Source organism: Aulonocara stuartgranti (assembly GCF_965226115.1).
Source record: "Aulonocara stuartgranti genome assembly, chromosome: 13".
In the NCBI taxonomy this organism is placed as follows: domain Eukaryota; kingdom Metazoa; phylum Chordata; class Actinopteri; order Cichliformes; family Cichlidae; genus Aulonocara; species Aulonocara stuartgranti.
In genome coordinates this window covers 10,696,892-10,710,859 of record NC_138949.1, presented here as the reverse complement: position 1 = coordinate 10,710,859, position 13,968 = coordinate 10,696,892, and the positions used below count along the sequence as shown (strand labels likewise).

Sequence of the window (13,968 nt, the reverse complement as noted above, 5' to 3'; positions counted from 1 at the left end):
AAACCTTTACTTTGATTACATTTAGTTTATGACTGAAAGAGACATTAGGTTGGCAACATTTTGTTGGGGAGCCAAAATCTATATCATCCCCTGCACAAGTTCTCACAAATAACCTGAAGGACACAGGATTTTAAAGAGGGAGTGGTGGCATTTACTTTATCGAGGGGAAAATTGGGCAGACACTGCCTAACAACCGGAAAGCAGAGCTTCTTTTGAGTAAAGTGACAAGACAGTGCAGATATAAAGTAAAACACATAACACCAAGGAGATATTTAGCCTCTAAACATAAGAGAGCCCAAAGTAGATGAAGAACATAAAAAGAAAAAAGAGCACTTATTAGCCTTTGGCGAACAAAATGACTGGAAGTGATGGATATGGTACACAGCAGAGGTGGGGGAAATCCAGGCCTCAGGGGCCATTGTCCTGCAGGTTTTAGATGTGTCCTTAATCCAAGACAGCTGATTTAAATGGCTAAATTACATCATCAACGTGTCTTGAAGTTCTCCAGAGGCCTGGTAATGAACTAATCATTTGATTCAGGTGTGCTGACCTGGGTGATCTCTAAAACCTGCAGGACACTGGCCCTTGAGGCCTGGAGTTCCCCCACTGATTGTATACAGTAAAAAAAACAACGTGTGTTAGGAAACAGAGAGTAAATAGATAAACAGATGGTGGAAGGTGGGTGATCAGTAGTTACACTGTCAAAAACTTCCTGAAATGAGCCCTTTCAGGGGGAAACTACTGTGAAATGATCAGCAATCAAAGGATGGCCAACAACATGGGTGTGTGGACACAGCCACAGCAGGTTGTTGGAGCAATATTCAGAATCAGAATACTTTATTAATCCCGAAGGAAATTAGGGATTCACTGATTTCATTGGCACACAAGAGGAAGTGAGTGCACAGTAAGCTCCTCGTAGGCTATGCTAACCTCTGATGGTATTGCAAACCTGGCCCCAAATTTGCCCAGACGGTTAGGTGACAGAATATTTTATTCTGCATATACACTATTTAAAGAAAAGAATGCACAATGGAATGTCACTTCTTTACTGTCACCAGTATCTTGAAAATGCAAATGTTTCAACTAAATTTTTAACATTTTTCCTCACAACTTATTACAGCAACAGAAACACAGAGAGAGAAAGCACACAGTCAGAAGGAAAAGGAATGACAAGAGAGACTGATGTAAAGGAAAAACCTGATTATGATCTGTGTGTACAAAAAGGATTAACATGATATTAACAAAATGAAAAGAGGTCGATATAAAGCGGGGACAAATAGCTTTGTGCAAGGATCGGTGTGGATGACCTTGAAGCAGTACAAGAGCTTATAAGGTAAAGAGACGAGGAAGAAGGGAAAAAAAAAGACAGTCTCGGGACTCACATCAGGTGGAATTCTTGCACCATCTTTGACTGTGTTGCCCTCTACAGTGATGTGGTACACTTGCCCATCTGTGTCAGTGAATACAAAATGCTCTCTGGCTGAGATAGCCTGGCTTGTCTCCGACTTGCTCTCAGCATCCTGCAGGAGACTGTAGGGAGAAGAAGACAAAAAAATGATACTGACTATTCTCCCACCTAAGCGCTCGTCTTTGTTCACACTTTCTCGTGTGAAATCTTTTGGTTGGACATCTTGTTATTCGGCTCCGCACTTTGACAGGGCTTTACGATTATGAGGAGCCTAGTGATTCCCCAGCAGGGGTGGTTGTACCGCAGGAGGCACCTCTGCAGTTGCCAGAGGGGGTGAAGAAAGACTGTCAAGAAGCTGAACTAATATGAAAAACTAGACACATATATGCACATATATATATCAGCTGTTACACATGAGTGCTACATGACATGTGGTTGAATTATTTATTCTTTATTACAATGTTTTCTCAATGAAACATAGTAAGGACTAAAGAATTTGTTCTGGACTGTCTGTTCTCTTAAGTTCTAACATTGGGACCATAAAAAGTAAATACGATCTCAGCCAGATGGATTTAATGCTGGATTTCATAAATGTCAGTCAAAAGGCTTCCAAGATTCTGGAGCTCCACAGCACTCACCTGATTACTGAGGATTCAACGCTACTCTGCTCGGCATCTGACACAGTCTGCCGAGCCATGGCCTCCCTCGCAGCCATCTGCTTCTTCTTTAGACTCTTCAGGTTGTGGGATGGGGACCATTCCTGTTGACATAACCGGGGGATTGCAGTTTTTGTAACAAAGCCATCCGTACAACACATTTGCGGACACAATAGCAAACAACTGCAGCATGACCCGCAGACAAAGACAGACTGAGAGAAGGGAGATCTGCACACTCACATAAATGAAACTAAGGGAGGCAGGAGATTTGTTTTCCTCAGCCCTCTTGTCTACATTCTGGTGCACTGTGGCTACAAGTCTGGGTGAGTCGAGGTTGTAATCAATATGGAAATGAGACAGCAAAACGGTGCTAGGGGAGGCCTGCATGTATTATTAAGGTTACTGCCGTTTTTATTCACACTGTGGACGATTTTTACGGCCTCACTGTAAAGTTTGTCCAGCATAACTCTTGTTTTATGAGCATTTCTCTGGCCTAATGAAGCCACTGCTGTTTGCTGAGCTTGGGGAAATTTTCCAGACTAATCCTTCAAATGACCCATGCAAACACAAGGCGAGGATGGGCCAAAAAGTATGAGACTATTAACGCAGGAAAGAGTCAACAATGGGTGTTTGCAACACTTTGTAACACAAGTTAAAATATAAAGTGTGGAGTTAAATGAACATTTAAAAGCAGAAATGATACATTCCAGCATGATGATGATCTGTTCTCTTAGTATTGTGGTCGACTGGTCGTCGTCTTTCGGATGCTCACCTCAGCAGATCATCAGCCTCACCCTATGCCCAGCATCCTCCTCTGTATGTCCTTCTTGACTACATCCATGAATGTTTTTTATCATCATCCTCTTTCTCTCCTCCCCGGCAGCTCCATGTTCAACAACTTTCATTCAATACATCCACTCTCTCTTCTCTATACATGTCCAAACCCTCTCAGGCTTCCCTCTTCTGACTTTGTCTCCCAACTGTTCAAACTGATGTGTCCCTCAGGTATACTCATTTCTAACCCTGTCAGTCCTGGTCACTCCCGATGAAAATCTTTGCATCTTTAAATCTGCCACTACCACCTCCTGTCTTTTTGTCAGCGCCACTGTCTCCAATTCATATATCACTACCATCTTGTAAAGCTTTTCTTTCACTCTTGCTGCTATCCTTCTGTCAAAAATCATTCCTGACACTCGTCTCCATCCTGCCTGGACTCTGTTCTTTACTTGGTACAAAATCTAATTTTTATTAGTGTGTAAATGTGTTTGTACCAGTGCAGTAACAGTGGGGAAGTTCTTAGCCATCTCCCGGAGAAGAGTCCCAGTCCGGATGTCCCACAGCTCCAAGGGTTTGTCTCTGAACACGACCACCAGGTACTGCCTGAGGAGGAAAAACACAAAACATACATTCTGAACAACCAATATAAGGCTTGTTGTGGTGTAGCATAAAGTAAGAAGTTAGCAATGTGTGGCTAAAGTAATGATGAAGACACGAGTTGTTTTCTTTATTATGCAGTCTAAGACTTTTTGTGTTTATATGGTACAACAACTCCTCCTTTCTATTCAACTCTCCATATTATCTTCTAGCTTAGTTACACCACTGTTTACAGTGTACAACAGATTAGACATTCTGACGTGTAACCTGATGTTTATCAGACTAAATCCACAAAATAATCACTGTCCAAACCTGTGACCGAGCTAACAAGCTGTTGTTCTACTGTGCAATTACACAGAAGCCAATATTTAACCTTCAGCTGCTGTACAGGAACTTGAGCGTATGAAAAAACATTGTCTTCTTTCACTGTAAATACAAATAGTAAGTAATAATTATTATAAGATTGTGCTTTGTGGCCTCCTGTAAGATGTGATGAGTCTCCCAGTACTTTTTTCTCCTCCCTATTATAATCACCTCAGTAACACACAGCCTAGCTGTCTTTTAAAGTGAGGCTGTGCAGATTTGGAGTAAAAGAAGCAACTTTGGAAATAAAATAAAATACATTTTTAAACTAATTTTGCAGAAAATCCCTCAAAAATCAAAACGTGGTATGAGCAGTCACAGATGATCTTTTAGAGTGAACTCAGTTTCAGAGGCCAGAAAAACAAGACACAGATTGTGAGTGCAACTGAAAGAGGATAGTCAACATTTTCAGAATCTTTTCCAATGAATGATTGATTATTGAAGAAAAATAACTAAAATATTTGGTGCGACTCTAAGAACGTTCTTCAGCCTAACATCTTCAACAACACTAATCGGCCTGCAGTTTGTTGCTAACCACTTCGCTATGGCGTTTGTTGTCGCTTGTCCTGCTTTTGTTTATCTATCCTTCTCCCACAAGTCTGCCGAATCCTCCCGCCACTGTTTGTTTGGGTGGGTGGGTGATTTGGGCATCAATAGCATGTAATGTATTTAAATGATACTTCAGACTTGAAGTACTCCGGTGATAAGTAAACTCAACTTTGCAGTGCTTTACAAATAGCTTTAGTTCTATCAACACTGCCGTCTGCAACAGGTTTAATATGTCCATGCAAAAGATCTCCACCTTTTCTGTCCCTGCACCTTTTTTCCTGTTTCGGTTCATGTGAGCGCTGCAGCATAGGTAGGCCCACCATTAAGTTTCTTTAATTTCTCTCTCTCTTTGCAATTGCATGTCATCAGCCAACAGTAAGCATAAGCCTTATAAAATGGTGGCAGTAGGTGAAGCAAAGTCTTGCAAAATTAAACAGAGACTAGCTACTGAGGTTGACTGTGTTTGGCTTGTGTCAGCGCTTCGAGTTTGAGTGTTTCTATATTCATTAAAAAGGCGATGTCTAATCACTCTGGGTTCATTCTCAGGCCTATATGTCCACAAACTTTAGCACACAGGGTTTGATTCTGTTCATCTGGATGTAGCGTTTTCAGTTGCAGAAACGTTTTGTCACTCATCCAAGTGGATGTGGACCCTAATTTGCTAGGGTTCATAAACCAGGACTAGGGCTGATTAAAAGGAGAGCAATAAGATCATGCACTGGTCAGTTCAGACTGAGACAAATGTGGGTTTACTGCTTGTTACTCAAGCTTTGAAAGCAGTTCGTGGAGAGGATACAGTTTACTTAGTAGAACGCCATTAGGAGTACATTACTTGTCTCCTCTTGTGTTACAGCTTGTGATATCATATATAACATTCTTGTGGGCATGGCTTCTGTACTGACCCTTACATTTACTGCCTCCACTTTAGCCTGTTCCTTTCATGAGAGGATGAGAAACTTGTTGCCACTGGCAATAAAGTAAAATGCGCTGTCAGTAGTCGCCCAGTGTGGGCTGAATAATTAGATGTCACCTTCCATTACAATACATTACCTACCTTATGCCATTCGTAACGTATACACGAAGCTTGACAAAAGATGTTGGCCTTGAAAAAAAAGATGAAATGACTGTCTCCCAGAGAGCAGCAGAGTATGCAATAAACAGCTGCTGTATGAAAACCTTGTTTATAGTTTCATTTTTTTAAAAATGTGTGATGACTGTAAATGAATGCTCTATTTTTTTCCACTGAATAACACAGCCCCTTCAAAAGATAAGGCAATGAAAGAGAGAAAATGAAGTTTCCAAAATGCTGCACAACATGAATAAATGAAGGTCGGGGAATAATTACGAATGAAACAGCAAATTAAAGACAACTCTCAGCTTTAAAGCCCTTTTCACAGATTTCTATTACAATTGGATCCGAGTATGGCAAAGCCACAAGACCACTCACACCTTTGTGTGAAATGTACACTCTGTGCTTATGAATGCAGATCTCAGGTAGAAACATCAGCAAGTGTGTGCCTCTTATTTGTATTTACTTTTGTTGGTGTTTTGGAGAGTTGGTGACTTACTTGAGATGAGACACTTTAATCATCTCAATGGGTGGCTCATCATTTCCGCGCTCGCCTCTGAATGCAAAGCATCTGCCTGGAAAGCACAACAAACACACACCGAGAGGGAGAAAGTGAGAGGCTGAAGGAGAGGAGGTGATAATCGAAGACAGAAGATGGTATCTTTCCTTATACCTGTGAAAAAGCTGATCCATCTCATTTTCTTTTTAGTGCCAGTGCATCCTGGTTTTATCTCTTTTGTCAGAGCCAGGAGAGAAAGCTGTACACAACTTATTCTAACCATCTGCTCTAATCCGTGCTTAACACTCGCAACTTTCCGGTCACGAAATTCGACATTATGCAGAGCATCAAAGTGGCCCTGTGAGCAAAACAAGAATGCCCTTCAGGTGCACTGCATCACATTTGCCAACGGAAGTGCTTATCAGATTTCGCGAAGGGCACTAAGGAAAGGTGGCCTGATTGAAATGTGCAAGTGATAGAGGTGCCTGTTGCAAGTTTAACCTACAGTTGTGTTGATGACGGCAGGTGAGAGCTGTGGTTCACTAGAGGCTTATGAAGCACTGCTCACCATTTATGCCTTTATTTCCTTACTTATATAAAGTAGGAAGAATCGCATAGGTCAAATGTGCATTTACAAAAACACACATCGCAACTACGACCCAGGGTGGAGCAAACACAGTAACAGAGACACCAGAAAGGGAAATTACATTCGACTTCTCATTACCATAAAAACTGTCAGAACCTGAAGCGCTCCATGAATGGATTCTTTTTGGAAAGACAAGTCAAAGGGTTGATGCCTGAAATGATCATGGATGTGTAAGTAACAAGTAATCATCAACATTTATGCAATAAATTTTTACATTGTACACGAGGCGTTTCAAACTGGGTGCACAGCTTATCTTTACTGCACCTTAGAAAAATCCTTTCACAGGAAAAACAGCATATCCATTTAGGACAGCTGCTATCACTGCTGCAGAAGCCAAGTACCACCACAGCTGACAACGTGAAGACAGTTTCCCATCCATGAGTCTTCAACTTTATCAGGAAATGCTGTAAACGGCATGAGTTGCCCTTTAAGTGGATTAATGGGTGAAGTGAAAACATTTAAGAGCAGAACACACTTTTGTGCATGTTCACTTTCCCTGATTAACTGAGATGAACACACATAAGCTCGAGTAACAGAAACAAATCTGTGCGAATCTGACTTATAAAATCTAGACCATAATGTTCAGGAGTAAACGTAAAAGCTTCACTGTGTAATTGTTCTTTTAAACATTAAAAAAATGTCAAATTTTCTAAATCTTCTTTAAATGCAATTTAAATACTGTATGGATATTGTTTAGACTTGAAACCCGTGAATACTAAATTCACAGAAGCATAATGCATTCAGTTAACAAAACAAATAGTCCTGTTTTTCTGAATCAACGACATCATTATCTCAGAAACTCAAAGAAAACTTTCTACTGAAAAAAAAAAAATATTGCCCTGTTTTTCAGAACTTAAACTCCCAAAACAGGCTCCTAACTCGAAAGCTTGATTTCACGAGTAATAATGGTCCGCCTGCTTGGTTTAATACAGGGAGATACTGTCGATTTGAATGCATTTCAGATCCTGGAGAAACGCTGCAAAATCCAGCACATATTACTCGAGTCATGAAATCAATCTCTCAAGTCAGCAGAAGCTCTTTTGAGATTTTAAAATATTTTTTTAAATTAGAAAACAGGGCAGATTTGTATTAATTTTTTTTTTGTTAAAAATGTTCTCTGAAAAACACATGTGCATTGAGCTTTTGTAGAAGTTTAGGTTGTAATCGGTAAATAAGATGAGCTGAGTTAGAGAACGGTATGTTTTTATAATTTCATTGGTCTTAGGGAGCCGTTTTCCTCATGAACCTAGCGCCATGCTAGGCTAAACAGATGAAATTAGCATTGATCTTTTCCATCTAATTCTTGGTAAGACAGCCAAACAGAACATATTTTCCATAATATGACAGACTAAACTGCACAACAGAGATGTAAACCTGGACAGCGAAGGCTAAAGATCCTGTCTGCACCTCCAGCATGTACAGGTGGATGACAAATTAAAGGAAAAACCCTTGTTTCAAACTCTGTCACGAGTGATGTGGTTTCTTCAAGCATGTCATTGTGAACCATATGCTACAGCCTTTGAGGTCAATATAAATGTGGTCTTTGTGAATTGTTACACTGACACGTTACACAACGGTGTCCACATACACATTGATTTTTTTTCTTTTCTCTGCGTCTCTTTAAACCTCTTAAATCCAGAGACGTAGAATAAATGCTAAGACACATTGATGCTATTCTGGCAGCACAAGGTGACCCAGCACCTTTCCTTTAATTTGTCACCTGTCTTTAAATTTGTATTAAAGAACAACTGAATGAAAAAGTGTGTTGAATGGCGTGTGGTATTGTAACCAAACGTAATGTCACAGACTATTAACTTTGACGATGCTGGTGCTTAAGACAGTTAATAAAGTGTCGTGCTTGCTTTGCCATTGTCCTAATGAACACAGGGCAAAGGCTCAGTAAATGAACCACCATAGTGACCATAATTCTTTTTATTGCAGCCATAAAAAAAAACCTGGAGGAATTGGAAATATTTGACCAAAGCAGAAACGACTTATGGAAAAGAGGAAAGTTCTCATCAGTTCTTTGCATCTAAAAATTGTGTCTGATTTTCTAATATTTTAAAAAGAAGTAACAACAACACATATTTTTTAAAGTTCCACTGAAGCCATTAAACATACTTTTCCTCATCACCCGAGGTTACAGAGAAATCCTGCTTTCTTTCAGCTCAGAAAATCTAGCATTTCCCATTTCCACTCCTGTGGGAGGCAGAAACACAATAATTCTATAGACATGTAAGAAATCATGATGGATCTCACTTTCAGAGCTAAACTTCCTTAGGTGGTGCCCTAACACTGTTTAGTTTGGACCTTAATTTGGATAGTGTGCAAGTATTCCCTGGAGGGAAAATGGAAGTGTCTCTTTGAGAACCACACAGACAAAGAGAGACAGATAAAAGAGAAAGTCAGAGCGACAGAGACTGAAGTCTCTTTTTTTTGTGTTGGTAAGGGTGCAGAAAGCCAAAAGAAAACTCTAAAGAACAAAGGATAATACAAAAGTTGTGGTTGGTACCCTCAGGTATAGATGATAATATGTGCGTGTGTCTCTCTCACCAGTAGGCAGGTCGACATGCTGCAGTTCATTTCGCACCAGCCCCATGTTGTTGGGTGCAGAAGTGGCAAAAGACAGGAAACTGGTAAGACTCACCCATTCTATCCCCCTGTGAAATAAATCAATGCACACACAAGATTTTTAGTTAAACTAAAAAAAAAAAAAAATAGTGCCATCTAACAGATGCAGCCTAGCTGTAAAACATTCCCATTAATACATCCAAGCGTGGTGTGAGGTAGATGGGTTTCGTTAAAGCCCAAAACAGATCGGGAAGGAGCAAAATGAAGCTAGAGAGTGTGAGATTAGGATATTTTTCGAAGAAGCTGGCCCAGTGGAGGGAGCACAAACTCCACAGTAATGAGATGGTAAATAGCCACATGATTAATTAGTCGATTTCCCCACTAAATGTAAATGAGATGCTGAGAAACTGGGCTTCTTTCGGCATGGCTGTGCAGGGCAACGGCTGCTGGACTCATCTACATAAAGCATCTCTCCTCTCCCAAACTCATAAAACACACAGCTTTAAACCTAAGATTGTACATCACAGCACTGCACTGTGTTCCACCTGTGTCTGTATATGAAGAGAGAAGAAAATATCTATTTATATGATAAAAAAAAATGCACAGGGGGAAACATCTATGAGATCTGTTTAATACGAGCAAACGTATTTAAGCAGCAGACAGGTCAACGGAATACATATTGTATGCTGAGAGCGCAGAGCAGTGTTTAAGGAGACAAATTACAAGCGGATGAAGACATGAATCCTGAGTGTCACTGCTGAAGAGCAAACTCTCAGTCACCAGTAACCAGGCAGAAAAAGCCACTGCCTCATTTCTCCCTTTAATCCTTACATACACAGAAGGCGTTTCAAGTAACTTCTGCTCGTGTTGCGCAGCTCATTAAACTTTGCTGAAGTTTTGTATTTGTGGATACCAACTTCTCTCATTAAAGAAACCCTGGCTCTGCTTGAACGGATGTTGTTTGCTCCCAATCAATCTCTTAACAGTATTAATTGATTCAATCTTGTGCTTAATTAATCCTGGTCAAATAGTTTTGCTGCTCATTAGAGAATGCTAACTAATGAAGCACAGTTGGCTCTGTGCTGATGTCTGGCGGTTGCATTGTGGGGCAGCTTTCTACACAAAGACTGTAAATAAAGATAGGGCCTTTATTCCAGTGTGGCTGTTACCTGCGGAGCAGGTTAGGAATGGGACCAGGAGCGTGCTCGTCATCTTGTCAATATGCATAAATTTGTGCATCGTGAATTCGTCCTTCACTGTGTGACTAACAATGAGTTCTGTTTTATATTCTGAGGCAACCAGGCGGAAAACATTCAGCACAAATCACCTGAACTGTGACTCGTACGATCGTGTGCTGGCACGCAGTACACTGAAAAGTTTTTTGGCCGCGCCAGCACATTCACTCGCCGCTTGCCCAGCTCAGATTTCAGGTTCAGTGGCACACTGGAGGAGATCCAAAGTGCATCACAGAGGTAAAAGTGTCAGAATGGGACTTACACCGAGTGATGTAAACATTAAAAAAACAGCCACTGTGTTGAAAACACAGGCACAGAGGACTGGCAAAATTTAAATCTGGTATGGTTTTTGATTTTTATAGACCAATTCAAGGACAGTTTTGATCACATCTTGTACATTTGAAGATACAGCATGTATCGCTATCCAGATCTGAAGAAGTGCATTAGGACAAATGAGTTAAAAGAATAGGAAAACTGCACTGAAACACAGTCAGATTTTAGTCAAGAACATCACCCCAATCTGTCTCCTAATTAGAATAAACAGCCTGAACACTTACTTGATATGAATTCGACATGACTGAATGGTGCCCTTATAAATATGTAAAATGATATGTGATGTGGATTCAGCCCAGCAAGCGTTCTGCCTAATGTGTAACCAGTCTTACAGTTTTATATCTCTTTCTGAGAAGGCACAGAGACATGCACGAATGCAGACAACGCACTGCTTTCTCCCTCCCTGGATTTCTCTGTTACACCAACAACAACAACAAAACAGAAGGACGAGGTCTTTTCAGCAGCTCCCTTATTTCCCAAGAGGTCGCAAGAGTGGATGGATCCACACGTTTGATCTGGCACAGATTTTACACCGGATGACCTTCCTGACGCAACGCTCCCATTTATCCAAGCTTGGGACAGGTATTAGAAGTCCACTAGCTTGTGACCCTCCTCCTGAGGCTGGGTTTGTCAATTGAACTGAGAATCTTTCCCATGTAAGACAAATGCATTAACCGCTACGCCACTGACAACAAGGAAAAATGCAACAGAAAAAACAAAACAAAAAACATTTTACTGTTTTATTCTAGCTTTTTATTGTGTTTGTAGTGTTTGAGTTCCAATTAGCAGAAATGTCAACAGCTTCTTACTGCATCTGTTTTTAATGATCACTTTCCTGGTTAAAATGCATAGTTAATAACAGAGGGAAGAAGCTTCCTAATTTAGATTACTGCTCTTTCCTGAACTGCCCCTTTGATCTGTGATTGACAGCCTAATTAATTAACTGCTTAAACTTCAGGGATTGGTGTGTGTTCAGAGCTAAGGGTGCCACAACATGTCTGAATACTGGTGTTGAGTTTCTCCCTCAAATAAGTAAATTACTGTAAATGGCAGTGGGAAACCAATAAATCACTTTTTTTTTTCAAGATTTGGTTATTGTACTTAGTTAAACCACCTCACTCTAATAAATACTTGAAAAAAAACATATAAACCAAATAGGGAATGATTTCTCGTAAAAAAAAAAAAAAATGGGTTGACATTAATTGTGTGACAGTGAATTGCCTGAATCCACCTCAAGCTGACTGGCTCCTGGGATTTGTCTAACATGTCATTTAGCTGATGTTTCAGCTAAAGACTGCCATGACTTCATATACTTGCTCATTACTGAGACTGAACTGTTGAAGTGTAAAAAAATAAGAATAAAAATTTGTACACAATAACAGAAACAATAGTCTTACCTGACTTCACATGAGTGAACGCTGAGTTCTTTGTGGAGAAGTCCACTCGTTAGGTTGTAGACCAGCACAGACCCGTTGCTCGTGCCTAAGCAGAACAAACGGAAACAGAGAGCAGGGAGTAAGACATACGAGCCAGGCTGATGCAGAGAGGAAGAAAGGTCACAAGCCAGAGTTACATATCATAGCAGCATCTAGCCTCCAGCAGTATCAGAGACACGATGTGTCAGTGTGACACCCCTGTGTTCCCTGTCACTGCAGTAGGTGTGGAAAGAGGCAACACATCAAACCCTGTGTCATTCAGCTCACAGCCTGAGAACATCAGTTTCATCTGCTGCTGAAAACGACACAACAGCTCGATCCATCCCTAAACTTTACCTGATTAAATACCGCAAGTGACAGTCGACACTCCCACAAACTCAAACTTTTTTTAAAAACATTTGTTCATACTCATATTGCACTTTTAAATGTGATTTTCTGAGGTTTGCTTATGCAGCTAAAAAAAAAAAAAAAACCAAAAAAAACATTTTTTGAGCAAATACAAGAAATGTTTTTTTTGCCCTGACATAAATTCATACACAAAAAAAATCAAACTAAGACAACTGAGTCGTCACTTTGAATCATTTGCATCTTCTAAGGATGTGAACAAGTTTAAGTTCTAAAGCCTCTATATCCCACCTTAGCTTAATTTACAAAGTGGAATGGCATCATGCCTATTGTACATATGCAAAAAACCCAATTTCATTTTCCTATATATGCAATAATATCCTTTATTTGCACTCTTTGCTTTAAACCATAGACTATGAAAAACTACCAAGTAGTTCGAAAACAATCAGGAATGACAAACTATTATTTAAAAAACCCAAACTCTGCGGTGCATCTAATATCTAATGAAGACTCAAGTTTAATGATGCCTGGAAAGCATTTAACTGGGTCTGGGGCATTCCTTCTGCAGGTGCAGAAACACATTTAGTTTTTGCAATTATATTGACTGTGACCACAGTGACTATGATCACATGCTGACAAAACATCTGGAATCGGTGATAGGCAGTGTGGCATGGGTGTTTGTGTATCCTCTTCCTTCTCCTGGTGCTGCTAATAGATGGCATGTAGTGTGGGCACAAAGATGCTTCAGCAGGATTTGAACAGGGAAGGACTGAGTGGAGATGACATTCCTGCAGCGTGATTCCTCACAGCCAGTGTTTGTTTACTTTATGCAAGATTAGTCAGGCTCTGTACCTCGCAAATTATCACCTTATAGCTTCAGAGATTGTTAATCTATTAAAAACACATGTAAAAATGTCAAGTTGTTGTTTTATGTGGATCTGGAATACACTTCTTGGCTCAGCATAATGACTCCAATGCTTTAGCTGCTTGGCAAGGTCACTGGAAGAACAAAACTGAAAGAAGTCGCTCCTTCAAGAAATATATTAGTGAGCATGCCTGCAGAAAGGCCAGCCAAGCAAGCTGTCTTTCCTAGTCCCAGTGTTTATGCACAGTTAACCAACAACTGGCTGTAGTCTCATATTAACCACACAGACATGAGAGTGTATACGTCTCCTCTAGCACTTGCTCAATAAGACCACACTATTGTTTATTTCATGTAGAATACAAATACGATGTTTTCTGACCAGCTATTTCTATAGTGCTAGTGGTAGTGTCGGCCTTGCAGTTTCTATCGAGACTAAAATAATAAGAATATCTCAGAGTTTGTATGTCTTGGGTTGTCAGTTCTATTTATTTGTCCTGTAATAAAATAAACTGATAAACCATAAATTAACCTTTATCAAAAAGACCACGGGAGTTAACTATTACAAAAATGAATCATTAATTTTAATCAAAACTTCATCCTTTAAACATTCGGTTTTGGC

At 40.1% G+C, this 13,968-nt stretch overlaps 1 protein-coding gene across 1 annotated transcript in view; it reads right to left on the bottom strand.

Moving 5' to 3' along the window:
- Nucleotides 1-13,968, bottom strand: part of wdr11 (WD repeat domain 11) — a 63,862-nt gene that overhangs the window by 19,014 nt on the left and 30,880 nt on the right. The window contains 6 exon segments of the mRNA XM_082556253.1: nucleotides 1,383-1,530; nucleotides 2,047-2,168; nucleotides 3,336-3,444; nucleotides 5,919-5,994; nucleotides 9,118-9,224; nucleotides 12,101-12,185. Coding sequence (XP_082412379.1) covers nucleotides 1,383-1,530; nucleotides 2,047-2,168; nucleotides 3,336-3,444; nucleotides 5,919-5,994; nucleotides 9,118-9,224; nucleotides 12,101-12,185 — 647 coding nt within the window.